The 24,564-nt window shown below is 45.4% G+C and overlaps 1 protein-coding gene across 4 annotated transcripts in view; it reads left to right on the top strand.

Moving 5' to 3' along the window:
• Positions 1-24,564, top strand: part of SMURF1 (SMAD specific E3 ubiquitin protein ligase 1) — a 107,059-nt gene that overhangs the window by 71,386 nt on the left and 11,109 nt on the right. For 3 of the 4 annotated variants that reach the window (XM_042921064.1, XM_042921062.1, XM_042921063.1), the window contains exons 2-11: positions 5,981-6,019; positions 7,186-7,294; positions 8,581-8,714; positions 8,880-8,945; positions 10,214-10,289; positions 12,230-12,471; positions 13,193-13,277; positions 14,862-15,008; positions 16,341-16,539; positions 18,287-18,390. In XM_042921064.1, coding sequence (XP_042776998.1) covers positions 5,981-6,019; positions 7,186-7,294; positions 8,581-8,714; positions 8,880-8,945; positions 10,214-10,289; positions 12,230-12,471; positions 13,193-13,277; positions 14,862-15,008; positions 16,341-16,539; positions 18,287-18,390 — 1,201 coding nt within the window. The remainder of the gene's footprint in view (positions 1-5,980; positions 6,020-7,185; positions 7,295-8,580; positions 8,715-8,879; positions 8,946-10,213; positions 10,290-12,229; positions 12,472-13,192; positions 13,278-14,861; positions 15,009-16,340; positions 16,540-18,286; positions 18,391-24,564) is intronic. The other variant, XM_042921065.1, reaches the window with a different exon arrangement.

Genomic DNA, 24,564 nt, shown 5'->3' with positions numbered 1-24,564 from the left:
ATAAACATTAAAAAGATGTTTTTTAAAAAAAAGAAAAATGAGGGGGGCCTGGGTGGCTTGGTCGGTTGGGCGTCCGACTTTGGCTCAGGTCATGATCTCACGGTCCGTGAGTTCAGGCCCCGCGTCGGGCTCTGTGCTGACAGCTCAGAGCCTGGAGCCTGTTTCGGATTCTGTGTCTCCCTCTCTCTCCGTCTCTGTTCATGCTCCTGTTCATGCTCCGTCTCTGTCTCAAAAATAAATAAACGTTAAAAAATTAAAAAAAAAAATTAAAAAAATAAAAAAAGAAAAATGAATACAATTCTTCACCAACTGAAAGAGAAAGAACAGAAGAGTCCACTTTTCAACTCATTTTATGAGTCTTTATCACCCTGATACAAAATGAAAAGGAAAGGAAATCTATAGACCAATATCTATTATGAATATAGACCAAAAAATGTTGATAAATTCCTAGCAAACTGAATACCAGCAGCACACTAAAAAGATGATGCACCATAACCAAGTGGAATTTATCTCAGAATGCAGGGTTGGCATACCATCTGAAAATCAATTAATGTACTACCTCATACCTACAGATACAGGACAAGCACTAAATGATCATCTTAGTAGATGCAGAAAAAGTATTTGACAAAAGCTAACAGTGCTTCATGATAAAAACACTCAACAAACTAGGAACAGAAGGAAATTTCCTCAACTAAATATGGGCATTTACGAAAACCCCACAGCTAACATCGTACTCAATGGTTGAAAGTCTGAATGCTTTCCCCTTACAATAAGGACCAAGATAAAGGATGTCCACCCCTTCTATTCAGTATTGTATTGGAAGTACTGGGCAGTTAAGCATGAGAAATGAAGAAAATCAAGAAGTAAGCTAGATCTGTAGATGGTATGATCTTACATACAGAAAATTCAAAATAATAAAAGTATTAGAGCTAATAAATGAATTCAAAATTGTAAGATACAAGTTGAATATACAAAAATCAGTTGTATTTCTGTATACTACAAATGAACAACTTGAAGGGCCCCTGGGTGCCTCAGTCAGTTGAACATCCAACTCTTGGTTTTGGCTCAGGTTGTGATATTGTGGTTCATGGGTTCAAGCCCCATGTTGGGCTCTGCGTTGACAGTGTGTAGCCTGCTTGGGATACTCTCTCTCCCTCCCTCTGCACCTCCTCTGCTCACTTGTTCTCTCTCTCAAAATAAATAAGTAAACATTAAAAAAGAAAAAAAAGAAACAATTTGAAAATGTAATGAAGGAAACAGTTCCATTTGCAATAGCATCTAAAAGATTAAAATACAGTACTTAGGAATATGTTTAACAAAAGAAGTATAAAACTGATACTCTGAAAATTATGAAACAAAGTTAAAGAAGACTTAAATGAAAGAGGGGGGCATCCCATGTTCATGGAGTAGAAGATTTAAGCTTGTTAGAATGACACTTACTCCCCACATACACCTGCAGGCTCAGTGAAATCCTTTTCAAATTCCATGCTGGCTTTCCCTCACTGCCCTTCCAAAATTAACAAGCTGATTCTAAAATTCATGACAGTTTAACAGATCCAGAGTAGCCAAAACAATCTTGAAAAAGAATGAAATTGAAGGAGGACTCATGCTTCCTAATTTCCAAACTTACTATAAAGCTAATGGTAATTACTGTGGTCTGAATGTTTATGTTCCCCCTCCCCCCAAAGGTGACAGTATTAGTAGGTGGAGCCTTTGGGAGGTACTTAAGTCATGAGGGTGGAAATTTAAAGAATAGGATTACTGCCTTATAACAGATTCCAGAGAGATCTGTAGCCCCTTCTGCTGAGGATATACAAGAAGTCTGCATCCTGGAAGAGAACCCTTGTCCAACCGTGCTGTCACCCTGATCTCAGACTTTCAGAACTGTGAGAAGTAATTGTTTTTTATAAGCTACCTAATCTGTAGTATTTTGTTATATAGCCTGAACAGACTAAGACAGTAATCAAGACAGTGTGGTCATAGTATGAGGAAAGACATGTAGATCAACGGACTAGAATTGAAGGACCACAGATAAGCTCTCAAATTTACAGGGAATTAATTTTCAGCAAGAGTCCAGACAAGTCAATGGGGAAAAAATATTCTTCTCAGTAAATGGTGCTGGTATAACTGGATAGCCATCTGTCAGGGAGTGAAGTTGGCCCTCTTCACATCATGCACAAAAATGAACCCAAAATAGATCATAGGCTAAATGTCTAGTTAAGAATTGAAAGTGTAAAAGGGCGCCCTGGGTGGCTCAGTTGGTTAAGCAGCCAACTCTTGGCTTCGGCTCAGGTCATGATCTCACTGTTTCACGAGTTCAAGCCCTGAGTCAGGCCCTGTGCTGGCAGCACAGAGCCTCCTTGGGATTCTCTCCTTCTGTCCCTACCCCACTTGCACTGTCTGTCTCTCTCGAAATAAACTTAAAAATTTTTTTTTGTAATAAAAAAGAACTGAAAGTGTAAAAAAGCTAAAAGTGTTAAAACTCTTAGAAGAAAATAAAGGAGTAAATTTCTAACACCTTGGTTAGGCAAGGCCTTCTTAAACATGACCCCAAAAGCACAAGCGACAAAGAAAATAGATACATTGGGCTTTCTCAAAATTAAAACTTTGTTGCTTCGAAGAACACCATCAAGAAAATGAAAGCCCACAGAATGAGAGAATATTTGCAAATCCTGTATCTGATGAGGATATCTTGTCTGTAGATATCTACATATTTAGAATGAAGAATTCTCACATAAAAGGGCAAATAACCCAACTTAAAAATGGGCAAAAAAAAAAAAAAAGTTTTAAATAGAAATTTCTCCAGAGAAGATATACCAGTAGCCAGTAAGCACATGAAAAGATGCTCAAAGTCATTAGTCATCAGAGAAATGCAAATGACAACCAGAGAGATGAAAAGCCACGGAGACAGTAAGTATTAGTGAGGGCGTGGAGAAATGGGAGCCCTTAGACACCGCTAGTGGGAAGATAAAATGGTGCGGATGCTGTGGAAAACAGTCTGACACGTCCTCGAAATGTGCAGCATAACGGCTCGTAGGTTCCCAACAAGAGAAACAAAAATCTATGTCTACACAACAACTTGTATGGCATTATTCATAGTGGCCCCGAATTGGAAACAACCCAAATGTCTATGAGCTGATAAATGGATAAAGAAAATGTGGTCTTTCTGTACAGTGGAGTATCGCTGATTCATGCTACAACATGGGTGAACTTTAAAAAACCTGCTTAGTGGACAAAGCCAGTCACAAAATACTGTGTACTGTATGATTCCGTTTATATGAACTGACCAGGATAGGCACATCCACAAAGACATAAAGTAGATAAGTGGCTGCCTAGGAGTGGGGTAGAGGGAGTTGAGGTTTAATGAAGAGTAATTGCTGATGAGTAGGGGATCTCTATCTGGAGGGATGATGAAAATGTTCTAAAATTGATGGTGATGGGGTGCCTGGGTGGCTCAGTTGGTTAAGCGTCTGACTCTTGATTTCAGCTTAGCTCATGATTTCACAGTTTGTGAGATCGAGCCCCACTTTGGGCTCTGTGCTCACAGCATGGAGCCTGCTTGCGATTCTCTCCCTCTCTCTCTGCCCCTCCCCTGCTCACGTTCACTCCTGTGCGCTCTCTCTCTCTCTCTCAAAATAAATAAACTTAAAAAAATAAAATAAAATTGATGGTGATGGTTGTACAATCCTGTGGCCCTGTGAATATACTAAAAAACCACTGAATCACACACTTTAAATAGATGAGCTGTATAGTGTATGAATTATATCTGATAATGCTGTTATACAAAAAATATATTAAGTGAAAAGTTTGCAGAGCAATATATCATATGAATATATTAGAATGTTTATAGTAAAACACTATATTCTTGGGGTGCCTGGGTGGCTCAGTTGGTTAAGTGTCTGACTTCGGCTCAGGTCATGATCTCATGGTTTCTGAGTTCGAGCCCCACTTTGGGCTCTATGCTGACAGCTTGGAGCCTGGAACCTACTTCAGGTTTTGTGTCTCCCTCTCTCTCTGCTCCTCCTCTGCTTGTGCTCTGTCTCTGTCTCAAAAATAAATAAACATTAAAAATTAAAAAAAATACTACATTCTTGAAAATTGGCAAAATTTGTGAAGCACTCTAAAAGTGCCATTGGTGTATTTTCCCTTGATCTGGTAAGCTTTAATCATGTGACAGATTAGGTGACAGAATTTCTTCACAGTAATTGATGCCACCTCATTATTACAATAATAACAGTAGCTTTAATTGTATTCTGTCTCTATGCCAACATTGTGCTAAATTCTTTTTTTTCTTTTAACAAAGATTTTATTTTTAAGTAATCTCTACATTTGACGTGGGGCCTGAACTCACACCCCAAGATCAAGAGTCACATGCTGTTCTGCCTGAGCCAGCCAGGCACCCCCATGCTAAATTCTTTTTTTATTTTTTTAATGTTTATTTATTTTTGACAGACAGAGACAGAGCATGAGTGGGGGAGGGGCACAGAGAGGGGGAGACACAGAATCCGAAGCAGGCTTGAGGCTCTGAGCTGTCAGCACAGAGCCCAAAGCAGGGCTTGAACTCATGAACTGTGAGATCATGACCCAAGCTGAAGTTGGACACTCAATCAACTGAGCCAGCCAGGCACCCCTGTGCTAAATTCTTTTTTTTTTTTTAATTTTTTTTTTTTTTAACGTTTATTTTTGAGACAGAGACAGAGCATGAACGGGGGAGGGTCACAGAGAGAGGGAGACACAGAATCTGAAACAGGCTCCAGGCTCTGAGCTGTCAGCACAGAGCCCGACGCGGGGCTCGAACCCACCGACCACGAGATCGTGACCTGAGCCGAAGTCGGACGCCCAACCGACCAAGCCACCCAGGCGCCCCTGTGCTAAATTCTTAATATGTATTTTCTCATTTGCTTTTCACAGCACTTGATGATGGCCCAATATTTTCTATCAATCTCCCCTTGCTTTCTATTCTCTAGCATTTGCAAAATTGTCTTATTTATTAGACTATCAAGATGCACAGCTCCTTTTGTTGCTATCAGCAGGAGCTATACAGGTAAATATTATAGGTCTTCATTTGAATTGGCATTCATGGGATCCTATGCAGTCATGAGAGCATATTGATAAATCCATTTCTGTGTGTTTCAGATTTCAAGTTTAAATTAAAACATTTTAGGGGTGCCTGGGTGGCTCAGTTAAGTGGCCGACTCTGGCTCAGGTCATGATCTCATGGCTCATGAGTTCGAGCCCTGTGTTGGGCTCTGCGCTGACAGCTTGGAGCCTGGATCCTGCCTCAGATTCTGTGTCCCCTTCTCTCTCTGCCCCTCTCCCGCTTGTGCTTTCTCTCTCTCTCTGTCTCAAAAATAAGTAAACATTAAAAAAAAGTAAAAAAAAAATTATATTTGTTATGGCTGACTCCCAATTGGAGGAGAAAATACTTTTTAGTTGCTTGTCAGTTTGTGTGTGTGTGTGTGTGTGTGTGGTGTGCTACTAAACTTGAAAGACATCATTGGCAAAGATAATTTTTAGAATTTTTTTTGTGTTGCAAATATAGACTTGTGTCTCAATTGTTTGTGCTGATATAACAGAATACCATAGACTAGATGGCTTGAACATTTATTTCTCACCATTCTGGAGGCTGGAAAAGCCCAAGATCCAGGCGCTGGCAGATTTGGTTCTTGGTGAGGGCCCACTTCTGGCATATAGACAGCCATCTTGCTGCGCCCTTACATGGAGAACAGACCGAGAGCGAGCTCTGTGGTCTCTTCTTATAGGGCACTAATCCCACCTTAAGGCCCCACCCTGATGACCCCATCTAAGTGTAAGCACCTCCTATAAAGGCCTCTTGCAAATGCTATCACAGTGGGGTTAGGGCTTCAACACGTGAATTGAGGGCCAAGGGGTGGGTCCAATACAACCCAGTCCATAGCAACTAGGTGCGATGAAAATCTTCTCCATAAATGCTAACCCTAGCGTTTCTGTTTGTTTTCAGTGTTATGTGCCAAGAACCTTGCAAAGAAAGATTTCTTCAGTAAGTACACACCCGCTTTTGCTCTCTTACAGTATTAGTATTCTTCACATATTTTTGTAATTTGAACTTAAAAAAAAAAAAAAAAAGGACAACACTGGACATACTCCCCTCAGAGTTCTGCCTTCTACCGAACGGACCCATGGTTTGACAAACTTCATTTCCAAGTTGGCAACAATGTGGAGGCTTCGAGCTCCTAGGCTTCGAGCTCCTAGCGTTATAACTCATACAAGAGAAACTGTCTCACTCCCTGTTCCGGCCGCACCCTGTCTTCTCTGTCTTTCCAGCCCTGAATCTGTTGCTTTCTGCTGGATGAAGTGTTCTCAGCTCAAATACACACGAGACGTTTTTCTGTAAAAGAGCTGGGTTTGAGTCAAATTGTTAGTCCAATTTTAGAAATGAAATCACATTTTAAAAGCCTCATAATTAAAGGAAGTGTAAAAACCAGAGGGGATCTTTTTCCGAAGGAAGAAATCACCCCTTAACTGCAGAAATTCGCCACTATCAAGTCGGTGCCTGCAGCATGAACTTCTTCACTCTCTGATCCTCATAAGAATGCAGCTCAGTTCTGAAGTGGTATTATTCACACTTTAAAGGTGAAGAAACTGAGGTTCACAGGCCTTATTCAAGGAGCTGGGAACCTCCGGAGTAGTGGTCCCCATCAAGCATGTCTCTAAAACCCTTAACTTGCCACCTCTCTGATCCTATAAATCTGTGCGACTCATACACCAGCATTTAGGAACCCACCTAATTAAGACTTGGTGAATACTTGGGTTCGTAGATAAAATAGACAAAGCCCAGTAAGTAAGATTGCTAGGTGTTATTTTTTTAGCAGGTATAAATATAATGAATTATAGATCTCTTTTCTTCCATTTAATTAGCCCAGTTGGTGATCATCGGAAATGATTCTAAATTTAAGCCTATTTTTTGTAGTTTTAGCCCCTAAAAATCTGTGGTGTCAGACTGGGTTGCCTTTCTTAGAAAGCTAAATAGAAATAACTTATTTTGCTGATCAAACTAACCCTAAATTAGAGAATACAGTGCCCCAGGGTAAAGTTCTTCACCAAATTAGATGATCTCAAAGCTCTCTGTAGCCTGTAAGACTGTGTTCTGTGTCACATGGATGGATGTGTAGTCTCATCCCGGTGTGGCCGTCTCCTCTCCTTTAGGACTCCCCGACCCCTTTGCAAAGATTGTGGTGGATGGATCTGGGCAGTGCCACTCAACGGACACTGTGAAAAACACATTGGACCCAAAATGGAACCAGCACTATGATCTGTGAGTTGAATATTCTGTTAAGCCATTTGGGGAGCACCAGGAATCTAGCTTTCAAGAGAAGCACTTAATAATAAAATAAAAATGATTACTAACTTCTCACTGATAACCAAATGAATACATATTGCCTAATTTTATTGTATACTTGAAAGTTCTTGCATTTGACGTGTTCATAGATTTTTATGGTTTGCTTCCATACTGTGTTTTTCAAACTTCTCCATCTCCTGGCCATGCTGACAGGAGAAAAAGGGGTATAGTTCAGGTCCTTTGTATGCTGTCCCCCCCCCCCACCCGCCACAGTGAACCTCTGAAGCTTGTTGTAGAGTTTTACTTTAAAAATGCATTATTATTGGGGCATCTGGCTGGCTCAGTCGGTGTAGCAAGGAACTCTTTGATCTCAGGGTTGTGAGTTCGAGCCCCATGTGGGATGTAGAGATTACTTAAAAATAAAATCTTTTTGAAAATGCATTATTATTGTACATACTTATTATTCAAATATATATTGTTTATATTTCTATTGATTTTTAAAATTTCTACTTTTTAGTAGGAATTATATTTTCTACAAGAGAAGATGAAGTTTGTTGTAGAAAATATAGCTCGGTATGATCGAATGGATGTAACATTCATTCCTAAGATGGATCGCACTTTGAAGACCATGATTTTAGATACACCTATGTTTTCATGGCCCTGCTAAGACAGTGTCATCAAAAGAACACTGAGTGATTATTGGTTTTGTATTAATACAGATTGCACGGAGTCTGGGTGGGATTTTTTGTAACCAGATTCCAAGACTCACTTTTAGTTACACTCAGGAATCCTAAGTGGCTTGGGAGATGGTTGTTGCCCCTTTTCCCGAAAACTGCCCTCTGGTTGATTTGCATGAAGAGTAGGTGGAGGTAGAAAGCACTCTTTAATGTGCTTTGAGTGCATCTGTGGTTTATAAGTAGGCCCTTGCTGCAAACTAGTATTCTACGTTAAGCTTAATTGGTGAGATTTTATGAATTATGTCATCGTCCTTTGGAACTATAAAAATATAGTGAATCTCTGTTATAAGATGATTATCATGATGTAGTTAGGCACGTATGCTTCTTACATAACTGGCTGTTGGCCTTTCCCCAGCCCCTTGAAATTAGTAGATGTGTATTTATTGAGCACCTGTTATGTGTGGGGTATATAGAGCCAACATCATTTTAAAAGGATTCCTTTGTACTAAGAAGTCAATCAGATGAAATCTCAACGAGCTATCATAATTCAAAGAGGCAATTAAAAAGGAATTTGTATGTTTTCAGATATGTTGGGAAAACTGATTCCATAACCATCAGCGTGTGGAACCACAAGAAGATTCACAAGAAGCAGGGAGCTGGCTTTCTGGGCTGTGCGCGGCTGCTTTCCAACGCCATCAGCAGATTAAAAGATACTGGATGTAAGAACCAAAATGCTCTTCTGCCTTATAGTACAACTGAAGAAGGGTTATGAGGCATCTTTTCGTTTTGTTTTTTTTTTTCCTTTTGAATACCGAATACAGAATTCCTGCCCTCCTCCCTAGTTAATATTTCCCTGGGTTAAGTTTTGAATTATTTGTTTGCAGACCAGCGTTTGGATCTATGCAAACTAACTCCCTCAGATACTGATGCAGTTCGTGGCCAAATAGTGGGTAAGAACTTTCTCATCTGTATAAAGAGATGCTTTTTCAAAATTTAACATTCAGCTCTCCATCACCGAGAAAGCACACTCGGGCACTGACCGTGGTGACATATTTTCAAAGGACGAGCCACATCCGGGGCCATCTTTTCCGCGCTAGAAACTTTCGTCTTGTGTGGTTTTATTATTTTATTGAATTCTCTTCATCCTGTCATTCCAAGTTGAGTTAAAATGACTAGGCTACAAAAAGATTTCAGGTTATAATTTTTAAATATAATTTTAATCACCACGTTAATAGACAATTAATTTGCCATGGTCTTAACCAAGTGTAAGTGAGAAGAATGGTGGCCACATGTACCAGAGTTGAGAAATAGTTTCTTCAGGAAGACCTGTAATATGCATAAAAGGCAAAGATGACTTCTGAAGACTTCCATGTGATAGGATTTTATAGAGTCAGGATTGAATTCTTTAGGATAAAAAAAAAGATCAAATGTGCTAGTGTTACAAGTGTTGACTGGAGGTGTTCCATAGGAAGTGATTTATTTATCTGTTAAGTGACTTGTTCTGTTATCCACCCCATTTCATTAGCATTTTAGGGTAATTCAAATGTTGCCTGTGTGCACTGCAAGGAATCGGAGAAAACCTAGTATTTTAGCAGTGTACCGGAGTGAATCACGACCCCAAATCTTTTAGGTATTGTCTTGAATATATCTGACCCGAAATAAGTCAACAGTGGGTATGCATCCTGAAAACTATCATAATGAGAAAGTTCTCACTTAATGCTTTTCCTGTTTGCGATTTCTTTTTCTCTGTGGAGTGATGTGCCAGGGGAAAAACGAGTAACTAGAAGCAACTTTGTAAACGGCTTTGTTGTTCACAGTAGGGATAGAGAATAAATATTTCAATTCATCTAGACTTTGCAGATACTGACAGTGCTCTCCGTGTCCTTATGAAACATGGGTCAAGATCTTCTTAAAAAGTGAGGTAACTTAGAGGAAGTGAATACCGGGAATTTGTTATTTTTACGGAGAGCGTGAAAACACAGCCTCTCCTCCACATTTACAAGGAATGTTCCAAACAGTATGCAGTGGTGTAGAGCTAATGTAATGGAGTAAATGCTTCAGACATGAAAGCACAGGACTAGCTGTGTTTATGTATATACATGTGCCTCGCTTTGTATAATAATATTGTACGTAAGTTACACCTTTGCAATGGCTCACTGTATCACACCTGTATGGAATGCCACTGGATTTTAATGCAAGACGTTCTTTTCTGTTTTAGTCAGTTTACAGACACGAGACAGAATAGGCACTGGAGGGTCTGTGGTAGACTGCCGAGGACTGTTAGAGAATGAAGGGTACGTATCCCCGTGGCGATGCCTGCTGAGTTCTCTGCTGCCTTGGGCTCTCACTCTCTATGAAACAGCCTTCACACCTTTGTGCCGAATGCTTGAGATGCAGTTTGGGATAAAACTGGGGTCCAGTTTCCTTGTTTATAAAGGAAGCTGTAAAGACTAGTGGGGTTGTGCCCCTAAGACTCAGGATCCAATTTAAAGAGGTTTGTGCTGGCCAAAGATGGGAGTTTGAGCATCGGTAAGAATTATAACCGTAGGGGCGTCTGGGTGGCTCAGTCAGTTAAGCCTCCGACTCTCGATTTCAGCTCAGGTCATGATCAGGTCTGTGAGATTGAGCCCCATGTTGGGCTCTGCGCGGACAGCACGGAGCCTACTTGGAATTCTCTCTCCCTCTCCCTCTCTCTGCCCCTCCCCCACTTGCTGCATCTGTCTCTAAATAAATAAATAAACATTACAAATTTAAAGAAAGAATTATAACTAGTGGATTGAAACAAATCAAATATATTAAAATTCTTGAGTTCATAACGACACTCAGCAGAAAAACCCTAAAACACACACAGAAAAACTTAAAAGCTCATTGGTCACTATCACAGTTTTGTGATCCCCAGTGCCTTAATGGAGCTGGGCAGTAACCATTAATAGCTGCTAAAACAGCACAAAAGAGAGTTAATCTGACATTAACACACCCCTTGGAAAGAGGACCGAGAAATTGCTGCCGAACACTAAGCAGCATCCAGGAGGGGGCGCTCCGGAGAGTGTAGAAGACAACTCTTCAACAATTACGTTGGAAGAGAAATAAAGAGGAAGAGAATCTACAAATTCATAATAAAAGAGACTTAAAGAGACATACCTACCTACTAAATGCACGTTGGGGACCTTGTTTATATTCTGAGTAATGAGACAATTGGCTGGGGAAATTTGGACACTAGTATTTGATGATATTTAAAAAATGAGTGTACTTTTTTTAGTCACGATGATGGAAGAAGTCCTTGTTTTCTCAAGACATAAGCTGAAGTAGTTAAGGGTGAAATGGAAACACTTTGGGACTGGTTTCAGAATAACCTGGCAGAGGGGAGACACTGGAGGAGTAGCTGTGAGATGCCCATTGTTGTAGCTGGGTGATGAGTTTGGGGGGGTTGTTGAGATAGTCTCTCAATTTGTGTATATATTTGAAAGTTTTCAATGTATGATTTTTTTTAATGCTAATGAGGGAAAATAGGTTTTAAGGTGAATAGTCTTCAAAAAATAGCCTTTAAGGTGAATTGTCTTCAAAAAAGTTTAGGAGGTAAAGATTTATGTTAGAGAGCACTTAAGGTCATTGCTGTATTTATGTAACCTGAAGTTCTACTAGAGAGTAAAGTAACAAGGAAAGTGGAGTATGGATTCGACTTTATATATATATATGTATATATATAAATATATAAATGTTTATTTTTGAGAGAGGGAGAGTGAGAGAGCCGGGGGGGATGGGCAGAGAGAGAGAGGGAGACACAGAATCTGAAGCAGGCTCCAAGCTCCGAGCTGTCAGCACCCCGACGTGGGGCTCAAACTCACAAACCATGGGATCATGACCTGAGCAGAAGTGGACGCTTAACTGACCAAGCACTCAGGTGCCCCCGTGGATTTGATTTTAAAGCAAGAAATATGAAATTTCATTTTGCGAGCTCCTTACAGTACAAGGTTGGGTTTTTGAATCATTCAGCTCTCCCCGAGGATGAGATCCCGCCCGTGGCCTCTATGGCACTTGACAGATGGCTCCCTCTGGCTGCTTGTTCCTCATGAAAAAGTCTACCTTTCTGTTTAGATGGGACAGAAGGAATCTCGTACAGCTGGGCACTTGGGGGCATCTATCTTGTTGAAGAAAAGCACAGTAAACGGGTGTGGTTTTGGGCACTTGTGTTGGGCCGGTGTTCCCATGTGTGCTGTGCTGCTCTCCTTTCTAGAACTGTGTATGAAGACTCAGGACCTGGAAGGCCTCTCAGCTGCTTCATGGAGGAGCCAGCCCCTTACACAGACAGTACTGGTGCTGCGGCTGGGGGAGGGGACTGCAGGTTTGTGGAATCCCCAAGTCAAGATCAAAGGCTCCAGGCACAGCGACTTCGAAATCCTGAGGTCCGGGGGTCACTACAGACACCTCAGAACCGTCCCCACGGCCACCAGTCACCAGAACTGCCCGAAGGCTATGGTGAGAGAACCCACCCAGCCACACCGGAGCGTGAGCGGCAGGGTTGCATTTCTTAAGCTTTTTTTAGTAACTTGTACGTGCGGAAACTGTGGACATTTGCAGAGTGGGGCCGTGCGATGGTCGTGTCAGAAGAAAGCCAAGTAAAAAAGGTGGTGATAAATCTGGTGCATCATGAATTTGTCAGCAATCACTCCAGTCTCCCAGTTTAGCAATCGTGTGAAAATTTTAGGCAAATGAATACCAAAAAAAATCCAAAATGATGCGTGGGCTGGATGAGGGTGGATGGAGCGTTCAGTAATTTGAATGTGGGAAGCTCGGCGTCGGGTACAAGGGAAAGAAGGGACGGAAGGGATCATCTGACCGCCGCAGAGAGGAGAACCCGGTGAGGGAGGAATATAATTTAGATGTGCAGAGAACAGCAGAAGTGAGAGCAGATGGAGGTGACGGGGCCAAGGTGAGGTCAGCACCAGGATGGAAGGGACTCCTGGGGTGTGGCCAAGTAAGGAGATCGCTGCCTCCGCAGGTGTGGGCAGGAAGAAGTGAGAGCCGCCCAGATACTTCCATGGGGCTTGTCAAGTGGGAGGTCAGGCGGAAGCTACCCACTGTCCTTTCCTCCCTGATTTTAAAGAATATTGAAAGGAAGCTTAGACTCTGTGCTTAAGAGGGTTCGTTGAAAACTCTTTGGAATTGAACTAATTGCGCCCTCTGATTTCTTGTGCAGAGCAAAGGACAACGGTGCAGGGGCAAGTTTACTTTTTGCACACACAGACTGGAGTTAGCACGTGGCACGACCCCAGGATACCAAGGTACGTTTGCTACGGACGTGCACCGTCAGCGCCCCTCCGCCAGCACTTCTTCCCTCACCCCTGCCCTCCGCGACAGGGAGCACCCCTGGGGCTTGAAGGAGTCATCCCAGGGTCTTGGACCCAGGCTCTCTGCTGCCCCCTTCAGACTCCACGTGGTCAGTGGGCGGCTACTGTACCGCCCGGGGGTCCTTTAGGAAGCAAACCTGTGTCTTGAGATCAGATCATGTAACTGAAAGAGACCCTCGCTCTAGATGAAATCACACGTGCCCTTGCTTGAAAAGCCAATAAGCCCTTCGAGATGTGCTGTTCCCATTTTACACTAAAAATACCAACGATGTATTGATATCAATATTGATATCATTTCGGGTGATGAAATGATAGCACATCTGGGATTTGCTTCAAGTAACTGGGGGGAGTGGAGGGGGGATTAGGTTTGCAATAGGGTGACGAGTTGATAATTGTCGAGGTTGGTTATTCATTAGTGGTCTCTCTCTACTTTTTTATATGCTTAAAATTTTCCATAATAAAAAGTTACAAAGGAAATGTAAAGACTCTATTACCCTTTCTCTCTTCTACTTTACTGTCCCTCTTGCCTCAGTCCCTTGGGGACCATTCCTGGGGGAGATGAAGCTTTTCTATGCGATTTCCTTCTACAAGGCCATACATCTGAGCCCAGGTCAGAGAGACCCCCGCCCCTCCCCCACCCTGTAATGGAGTTAAGTTTCTTCTTTTTTTTCTTCGTTTTGCTTTCCTTTCCAAATTTTGTTTTGTTTTGTTTTGTTTTGTTTTGTTTTGTTTCAGAATAGCATTACTACCTAATAACATTTCTAGTAATGCTCACATCCTTTTTATTCATCACTTGTTTCATCTGAGAAAGACTTCTTGTTGCTGACTTTCCAAGTCTCTGTTGAATTTAAGATTCAGTGTCTATAATTAGAATGGAAATATTGCCTGCAAACGAATGAGGTGTCTCTAGTACCCGCTGTAAGAAACGTCAGGCTTTGTGCTGATTAGACAAGCAACTTGGCCAGTAATGTTGTGTTCCCATGTGGCCGGATTGTACTGAGATCATTCACCAAGAGGTTAGAATCAGAGACACGCGTGTAACAAAGGCAAGGAAAGCACGAGAATGCCGCTTCCCGGTGCTGCTGTTCTGAACTGTGAGATTTTGAAGGGATGTCAGTCTATCCCCTTGAACTTGCGCTTCTGGGAGCCTTTCAAGCGAAGCCACCTTTGTGACCTTGAGCATTTAATTTAACTTGTAAATTCAGATGGTTTTCTGACAACAATCATCTACCTCCTGCTACTCGGCCCTCTTTCGAGGAAGAAACGCTGTTTCCCCGGGTAGACCATGAGCCGTGTTCCCCATCAGGGTCATGGGCTCCTAGAGCTCCATTTTTGTCTGTCGGGTTTCGCTGCCACCTGCAGCACGGAGTCCTGGACTCGGTGGGAGTTTGGCGTGAGTCGTGCCGTGACTGTCCCTCTTAGCAGAATGGGACTCCTGTGGTTCCTCTTGCTGACATTTTGGTTTCGTGCCTCCACACTCAGATGGACAAACCTGTCTGTTCTCTTCCATTTCGGCAGAGACCTTAACAGCGTGAACTGTGATGAACTCGGACCACTGCCACCAGGCTGGGAAGTCAGAAGTACAGTCTCGGGGAGAATATATTTTGTAGATCATAATAACCGAACAACCCAGTTTACAGACCCAAGGTTACATCACATCATGAAGTAAGACTTGTACAGAATCTTTGTAGATTTCTTACGCTTGTAATTTAATGTTTTCTACTAATATTTCTCTTAATTTATCGACTGTGTTGTTTATTAGTGGAGGTTAAGTGTAAGCAAAATATAATAAATGTCTGGTGGACAGTTGCGGGTTTTTAAACTCCCAGGACAGCCGTGAGCAGTTTTGTTTTGTTTTTTTTCCTTAATGTTTATTTTTGAGAGCGAGAGCATGAGTTGGGGAGGGGCAGAGAGAGGGAAACACAGAATCTGAAGCAGGCTCCAGGCTCTGAGCTGTCAGCACAGAGCCCGATGCGGGGCTTGAACTCACGAACTGTGAGATCATGACCTGAGCCGAAGTCAGAGGCTTAACCGACTGAGCCACCCAGGCGCCTCAGTTGTGAACAGTTTTGAAACTGTATTGTTGCCGTCTTTTCTTGCTTGCAGCCTAAATAAAAGTCACTGAGATGACAGCATTAGGCAGTACAGCTCCATTTTCAAAGCTTCCGCACGTGGCTCTCTGAGGGAGTGTGTGGCCCTTGGCGTGAGAGCCCCTGAAACCAGGCTCTTCCTTAGTGCCCGCTCGTCGCCATCTGGACGGGCTGCCGCAGTCCATATTGCTGCTTGCCAGAGCCTTTTCCTGGGCCCGTCCTTCCTGGATGACTTGGACCTGGGAGTTATCTTGGATCCCACAGTCAGTGCTCTGGGTCTGTCGTGTTCTCAAGAACGTAAGAGCCCCGTGTGGCTCTTCTCACCGACACCTGACCTTAGGGGCCAAACCTGGACAAGACGAATGCCACTTCATCCCTCTACTAGTCCTAGTCCTTGATTTTGCTGGAGTTTTGTGAGTGGGCTTAGAAATCTCTTGGTCGTGAAAATGAGGACTAGTTCCCATTAGATTGCACTTGCCTTGTTTGCTCTTGTACGATAACCTGCTCGTGAAAGTCTTCACGTCAGCTCCATTGAATTTTGACTACCAAGGCGCATCTAGTAATGCATCGGTCAGTCTCTCAGATACATACCAGATGTGCGATAAATGACAGCAATTTCTGTTTTTATTTACAGCAGTGATAAGCTGTAGTGATAATCCAAGCAGTTGCTTGGAACTGGGGTATCTTCTTGATTGAAGCCATATTTGGACCTCTGTATTTAGGCCAGTGGTGGCCACCGTCAGCGTTTATGTGTCTTCATACATGGTTATGTCAGCAGAGGGAACATCTCTTCTTGCAGTTCTGTGTGATGAGCTCGCTTCTCAGTCCCTCACCAGTGGGGGGCATTGCTTGTGGCTCCCTGGGCCGCTACTTTTGGGGTGACCTTGATGTTTCTGTTCTTCTCAAGTCACCAGTGCCAACTAAAGGAGCCCAGCCAGCCGCTGCCATTGCCCAGCGAGGGCTCGGTGGAGGATGAGGAGCTTCCCGCCCAGAGATACGAGAGGGATTTAGTCCAGAAGCTGAAGGTCCTCAGACACGAGCTTTCGCTTCAGCAACCCCAAGCTGGTCATTGCCGCATCGAAGTGTCCAGAGAAGAAATATTTGAGGTATGGAATTCGGTGCGACCAGCAGGGAGGCATAGACTGTTAAACCCTGTTGACAGACAGCAGGTTCTTTCTGTTTGGTGTTTCGGGTACCGATTGTATCACTCAGCGAATTGCAGGGCTTTATCAGGACCGATGGCCATATAGAGAGACAGACTGGACTTCCTCCTGTGGTAGGAGTTTAAAAGCTAGAGAGCTTCTGAAACAAAAATATAGAGACTCACACAGAAACTAGCACTAAATAACACTGTAAATCCTCTTCTGTGTGCCGGTTATATATTCCTGCAGTCCGCATGGTTTCTCCAGAACCAATCCCTCCTTCTGCTTCTTGCCATCTCACCTAAGGGCATCGCCTCCTCAGAGAAGCTTCGGGGCCCAGTGGCCACTTTATTGTGTTTTCTGGAAATGGGAAGATCCGATGGTTCCTGGAAAGGGTTGTCTTTCATACAGCTCCCCTGTGGGATCAAGGCCACCGAACAGGCGGGACCTCCTGTAGACAGGGCCCTTTTCTCAAGGCAGGTGATTGGAAGGTAAAGTCTCGGTGATGTTTGGGCTGCGTCCTGCCTGCCTTTGTGGAATCATGGGCAGGAGTGATCAAAAGAGGCTGGGTGAGACCTGAACACGGAAGGTGAGGACACAGCGGCAGGCAGCCCAGTGCCGTCCTCACTGGGCACTGAAAGCACCCAGGGCCATGTTCGATGCTCGGGCACAGACGACGGTTAGGCGAATGGATGGACTGGCCAGAATGGCCATTGAGCAGGGAGAGAAAAGAGCTGCATTCTTCACATTTTGCTGCTAGATCATTTCCACTCAGCATCCCCTTTCCCTCTTGGGATGGGAAAGCTTGAATTACATTAAATTGAAAGCAGGGGAAGAGTCTGAAGTGCCTTATCACTGAAAATATCTACAAGCGTTTAGCTAGTTGCACTTAAAACTCAAAAAAGTAGCTGAAGGTTAGGCTAGCCGCCTGTGTTCTGTGTTTTGGGTAAGCTCCCATAGGTCTTACTTTATTTAAAAAAATTTTTTTTTAAACATTTTAATTTATTTTTCAGAGAGAAACACAGAGCGCTAGCGGGGGAGGGGCCGAGAGAGAGGGAGACACAGAATCCGAAGCAGGCTCCAGGCTCCGAGCTGTCAGCACAGAGCCCGACATGGGGCTTGAACTCACACGCTGTGAGATCATGACCTGAGCCGAAGTCCGACGCTTAACAGACTGAGCCACCCAGGCATTCCCCCTAGATCTTACTTTAAATACTTTTTTGCTTTTTTTGACTCCCTGGAAATTATGCGATTTTTCACCTCAGATACAAAAACAGGCTCCGAATTCTTTTACTATTCAGATTCTCCAGTGACATCTTCCTTTTGGTTACAATACAGAAGTCGTTCTTAGTATGGCCTCATTAAAATCAATTTGTGTAGAGAAAATGGACTCTGGTGAGGATGTCTGTCCCTAGGCCTTTAGCGATTGTGCTGAAAATGTGGGTGTGCGTTTCCTTTGGGTACGACGTTGCCCGGCACGAGCTCCTTGTTCCTGAGGGACACCCGGGGAGATCAGGCGACAGGGGCTACCCCACATCAGACACTGGACATCAGACCAACATTCGGACTAGGAATCAGATGAAACTCAGATTTAAATGACTATTTATCCTGATTCGGGCTCCATTACCAACAACCTTGAATCTCTGTAGAACAGTAAGAATGCGACCCGTTCTTCTCTCTGACGCTTTTTTTTTTTTTTTTTGCCGTGCAGGAGTCTTATCGCCAGATCATGAAGATGCGGCCAAAGGATCTGAAGAAGCGACTGATGGTCAAGTTCCGGGGAGAAGAAGGTTTGGATTATGGCGGAGTGGCCAGGTGAGGCTCTCGGTCAGCCCCGCTTCATGCTGGGCGTGTCTCCGCATGGCATTCGGTGCTTCTGGGAGTAAGGGTTTGTCCGGGCTCTGTGAGCATGTCCCGAGAACCACCGGAGGACACATCTCCTTCTCCGTTATTTTGTGGAAAGATAGGTTTAAACTTTTCAACTCCCCGTCCCCCCACTGCTTCATCTGGCAGCTCTGAGACATGAGAGGCCTGCTCCTGAAATTAGTCTGGGAGGGAGGCAGCCTTACTTTTCTCAGTAGAGGACTTTCAGGGTGGGAGAAAGGCATGTAAATTGCATTTGTGTCAAAGGAGTTTTGTCAAGTGAAATGCTGGTCAAGATCATTCGTGCCAAGGACCTTAAGAGTAGAAGAATTAAAAGCTGCTATTTCCCGTCCTGCCTCTTTTCACCTTTGAGACCACTGCCTTTTAACACTTTCTTCCGATGGGTGACTTTATGTCACTAAACTGATCAAGTTCAGGCATAATCCGTTGACTTCAGGATTTATGGTCACAGACACAGATAGACTGGATCTAATTTAACACTGTCACTTCCTAGTCTGGCGCCGTCACGATTTTTAGATCTTCCATCATTGCCCTGGTAACTTGACATGATGTGTTTTCACCATTGTTTGTTGGTTTGTCAACTGGACACATTGTCTCTTGACCTCTTTCTTCATAAGCAAGGATATAAATACTTTTGACTTCCCCTCCAGGAGTCCTTCTGCCCTCCCCTCCTATGTTCTGTCATCCAGGGTTGGAGATTTATAGTCTGTTCTGTAGCCAAAATTAAGTAGCTCCCCCTGCTTATCTACCTAGTCTTTTTGTGTTGAAAATCAGTACATTATTGGGGCACCTGGGTGGCTCAGTCAGTTAAGTGTCCGACTTCGGCTCGGGTCATGATCTCATAGGTTCGAGCCCCATGTTGGGCTCTATGCTGACAGCTCAACCTGGAGGCTGCTTCAGATTCTGTGTCTCCTTCTCTCTCTGACTCTCCCCTGGTTGCATTCTGTCAAAAAAAGAAACATTACAAAAAAAATTTGACTTTAATTTGAAAATCAATACATTGTTTACATTACTAGGACCATGTAAATACTGTTCACCGAGGGGGTTGAGTGGTTTCTAGGATTTTTGCCTTTAGAACAAATTTTAATTTTCCAAGAATTTCTTCATCTTTGTCTTCTTCTTTTTTTTTTTTTTTTCAAAACCAGGCTTTGTCTTTACTTTGTCCGATTAAGCTTGATCTTTTGCCTCCCTCCACCCCCCGCCCCCGCTTCCCCCGCGTGTCTCCCTCGTGGACACTGCCCAGTCTGATTGGTGGTTCCTTAGGTCTTCTGCACAGTCGTGGTCACGGGCATCACTGCTTTCCCGGGTTAGAGCATGGTTTTGTGGATCCTGTAGTTCCCTCTTCCTTGGTTTACTCCCTTGTGTTACTGGACTGTACCCTCAAGCAGCTTTCTTAGAAAGGACGTGTGGGAGGTGAATTTTCCAAGGTCTTATGCAAAATGTTCATTTGCAGTTTGCCCTTTTTATAGATTTCTAGGAAGAAAGTAATTTTCATTCGGGACTTTGAAGGCATCGCTGGCCTATCTTCCGGCACCCAGCGTCACCGAGCAGTGGTCTGGAGCCAATCTGATTTTAGTCCTAACTTCACCCAAAGCGGTTTGGGCTCATCCAGGACCACCCGTCACCCTAGGAGTCTGCCACCTTGTTTCTGTTCTTTGCCCCCCTTCCCATCCCTGCTCCCTGCTTCTGCGTCGTCCGCCGTCACGATTACCCCCTCGCCGCCCTTTCGGCCTGCTGCCCCTGCCTGGCAAACCCCGCCTCTGAACAGTCCTGTCCTCGGGCCCAGAGGGTAGCCGGGGGGCGGTGCGCTCCACGCTGTGGCCTCTCCCACGCTGGCGCCCACGAGCCCCGGGAGGTCCCTGCGGCCGGTGCAGCCATGCTGTGCTCCTTGCGTCCCCGCCTGTGCGCCCCCCCGGGGCCTCTGCCTCGGCCCCGACACCTTCACCCTCGGCTGCCGACTTCGCCTCCTCTGCCGCTGACGACACACGGCCCCAGTGGAGTCTCTCCACCGCCACCGAGTATCTGTCTGCCGGCACCTCTACCCACGTGGCCCCGTGTTCCCTGCACGGCCCCCTGTAGGAGAGCCACCCTGTCCCCCGCACAGTGCGTGTCCTACTCTCATTTCGCATCCGCCTCGCTTCCTCACCGTGTTCCTTTCTGTGGAGTCAGTCTCCGCGTGTGTGCGCTAGGACGGCGCCCTTCTTGAACCTTCCCCGGACGCGATCCCCTTCCTGTCTACACGTTAAGGAGGCACTCGAGGCAAATAAAGCAAAGAAAAGAGAAATTCCAGGAAAAACACAAATTTGTTCAAAGGTGCTTCTGCCTCAGTCATTGACCTGTTTGTTCTCAAGCAGGAGCCCTCGGGGGACTTGTGAGCATCCCTCGTCGTGCTCCCATGTCTCTTGCTTCCTCTCGACACCGCCCCTGCCCCGCTTCCTCGGATGCCCTCCTCGGCTTCCATCTCCCCCAGACCCTGCGATGACTCCTGGGCCTCTACGTCCCCTGGCCTGTCAGCGGAACCTGACGCCTCTGGTCGCTCCCTATTCTCGAAGCACTTTTTCCACTTGGTTTCCGGACGCCACCCTCTCCTGGTTTGCCCCCTGGCTCCCTGCCAGTCCTCGTGCGGGTGCTCCTCACCCGGAGCATCGGCGGCCCCCGGCTCAGTCCTGGGGTCGCCGAGGGCACCCTGGGTTCCATCTGTATGCTGCTCCCGTCAACACCACACTTGCTTGCCCTGGGCTCTCCGTGGGGGTTTCTGAACCCTTCTAAGCCTGATGGTCCCGAATCTCTGAGGGCCCCTCATCAGCTTCTCGTTTGTCCCACCTCAGTGCCCGCCCTCACCCCCTCCCCTGTCGTCTCCCAGGGCCCGTGTCCGTGGTCCTCAGCAGACAGCGCTGCCCTGACCGCATGTTGCCCTCCAGCTCCCTGGCCCCCCCGCTCGGGGCCTATCTGTCCTATCTGTCGTTGTTCCTCTGAACGTGCCCCCTGCTTCTCACTGTCCTGCACAGGCTGCTGCTCGGCAGCAGCCGGCGTGAGCTTTTTGGAGACTCGGCCATCGTCCCCTGTCCCCGAGCCCCCAGCTGAACCCCTGCAGGTGCTCCAGGCTCGACCCTGGCTGCTCCCCCTCAGCTGCTGCACTCTCGCCGCGGCTGCCTCGGGCCTTGGCCTTCACCTCCCCTCTGCCTAGAGTGTCTCTGAGACCCTCATGTAGCCCATTCCCTCTGTTCCCTTGGGTCTGCTCACACGCCCCCCGAAAGGGCCTTGTCTGCCTCCGAGATCCCGAGATCCCTGGCCCCGGTCTGCTGCATGGCCCACAGTCACAGAGCGTGCGCTCGGAGCCGTCCCGTCCTCGCTGAAACCCCAGTTCCCATCCCCTCCTCGCGGAACCCCCAGCTCCTACGAGCACCTGCCACGCCAGCGTACCTCCCTCCTGGATCAGCCGAACCAGCAGCGGCTTCTTGCTCAGTTTCCCCTCTTCTGTTTCCCCGCTTTGCTCTTTCTGAAATGCCAGTTATGCAGATGCTGGACTCCCTGGATGGACCCTCCAGGTCTCTCTTTTTATTTCCCATCTTTGCTTGTTTTCCCCCACCTTCTAGGAGCGTTCAGCTTCCGGTGCTTCAGGATTTTTTCTTTACGTGAACAAAAGTGGTGATTCTAGACAGTCTATTTGATTTTACTCGCTCATCTCCGAGTTCCTACTTTTCACGAGGCATAGTTGACACACGATGTTACATTAGTTTCAGGTGTGCAACGTAGCGTTTTGAAAAGTCGAACACTCTGCTCGCTACAAGCGTAGCCGTCATCTGTCACCAACAGGGAGCGCTCTCTGACCTCCCTCTTCCCTTCACCCATTTTGCCCGGCCCCGCAGCACCCTCCCCTCTGGCAGCCATCAGTCCTCCGTATTTATGGGTCTGTTTCTGCTTTGTTGTGTGTTTAGATTCCCCATAGAAGCGACATCATGTGGTGTTTGTCTTTCTCTGACTCATTTCACTTAGCATCATACCTTCTAGGTCTATTTGCGTTGCCACACCCGGCAAGATCTCCTTTCTTTGGTGATTAACATTCCATCATGCGTATATACATCTCTTTATCCGTTCATCTGTCCACGGACACTTGGGCTGCTCCATAGCGTGGCTCTTACAAATAATGCTGCAGGAAGCATAGAGGTGCATATATCTTTTTGAATCAGTGGTTTCATTACTTTGGGTAAATACCTAGTAGTGGAGTTACTGGATTGCATGGTATTTCTAGTCTTAATTTTTTGAGGAAGCTCCACACTGTTTCCCACAGTGGCTGTACCGCTCCAACATTGTTTTCACTTTTTATGTGATCGTAACATACTAATTTATTGATTCCATTGCAACAAAATACTTTAAAAATTAAAAATTTCTTACCTATGATTGAATCTTCACTTGATTGAATCTTTAAAAAAAAATGTTTTTTTAATGTGTATTTTTGAGAGAGAGACAGAGCGTGAGCAGGGGAGGGGCAGAGAGAGAGGGAGACACAGCATCAGAAGCAGGTGCCAGGCTCTGAGCTGTCAGCATAGAGCCTGATGCGGGGCCTGAACCCACACACCATGAGATCGTGACCTGAGCCAAAGTCGGACGCTCAACCAACCAACCAATGCCACCCAGGCGCCCTACAGGATTGAATCTTCTTAAAGGAGAACACCCGTAAAATTTGTATGCTCTTGTAAGAATTGTGTTTATTTATTAACCATTAAATATTGAGACTCTACCATGTACTAGGTACTAGAGATACAGTAGTGAGCAAAGTAACATGTTCTCTGTCCCCTTCACCCCTCCAAAGTCCCCATCCAAAGGCGTTCTCAATCTGACGAGGTACAGGCATTAATTAGAGAATTACACAAATACATGTAAAACACCAACTCTGGTTAGTGTTAGCTAGAAGTCACGATCTGCCCTTTGGACCTGGAGAAAATCATTCCTCCACCTTCTTTCCACTCCTGTCTCTGCCCTTCATCCTCCTGCCCTCGGCTGCTCCTGAGTCCACCTGCGATGAAGGGCACAGAAAGGCACGCATGTCCCCAGTAGCAAGCTCACAGCGGGCACTGGCTCTCCATGGGAAATGCTTTCCCTTTCAAGACTGTCCCAGGGACGCCTGGGCGGCTCAGTCGGTTAAGCATCGGGCTCTGGCTCAGGTCACGATCTTGTGGTTCGTGAGTGCAAGCCCCGTGTCGGGCTCTGTGCTGACAGCTCGGAGCCCGGAGCCTGCTTCGGATCCTGTGTCTCCCTCTCTCTCGGCCCCTCCCCTGCTCACACTCTGTCTTGCTCGCTCTCAAAAATAAATAAAAACATTAACACAAACAAAAAAGACTGTCCCAGAGTTCTTCCTTAATCATCTCCATGTTGATTCTAGAAACCATCTTTCTTTTGGCAAACGTAACTTCTGTTTGCCCGTGATAAAGCGAGTTCTGTTTCCTGCCAAGTGGATCAGGCTTTCTGTCCCCCTTTTTAGGTGAGGAGCTTCCTAGTTAGATGTTCATGTTTGCCCCAACAGTTCACATCAGACTACTTGCATCTTCTCTTCTCTGCTATTTCCTTTACAGTCTCAGGAATTCAGGACCCTAAACTGTTCCAGCCTACCATCCGTCTTAGCGTGGCTGTGTTCTGTATCCCCAGGCACGCATGTGAATAGCTTGGTTTGATCTGACGGGGGTTCTGTTGCTTCTGCATGTCCCAGTTTTTATCCAGTCTTCCACACAGAGAGGCCTTTTTGGAGGTCCCTTGGTTGACACGGTGGTCTAGCGGAAAGAGCTGTGAGTCCTGGGTTTCCTAGTCCAGTGTGATCTTGCATTGTTTCACCCCTCAGATCCTTCCTCACATCTACAGGGGATCAGACCTATCTCAGAGAGCTGCAGAGAGATTTAAATCACGGGTGTGTGTGTGTGTGTGTGTGTGTGTGTGTGTGTTCATCATCTGGCCGATGAGAATCAGTCTACACTCACTTCCCCGGTGTTTGGTTCTCAACCATTTCCTGTCTCGTTAAAAATCCCTTTTGCCTGTATAGTTAGCTCTCCCCTCACCACTTCCTTAACATCCCTAATACGCCTCCCTCCCTTGTGCGTGACTCGGTCAGAA

This window comes from Panthera leo, chromosome E3, assembly GCF_018350215.1.
Source record: "Panthera leo isolate Ple1 chromosome E3, P.leo_Ple1_pat1.1, whole genome shotgun sequence".
Classification (NCBI taxonomy): Eukaryota; Metazoa; Chordata; class Mammalia; order Carnivora; family Felidae; genus Panthera; species Panthera leo.
The sequence above is the reverse complement of the archived record's forward strand: the minus strand, read 5'-3'. Positions and strand labels throughout refer to the sequence as shown.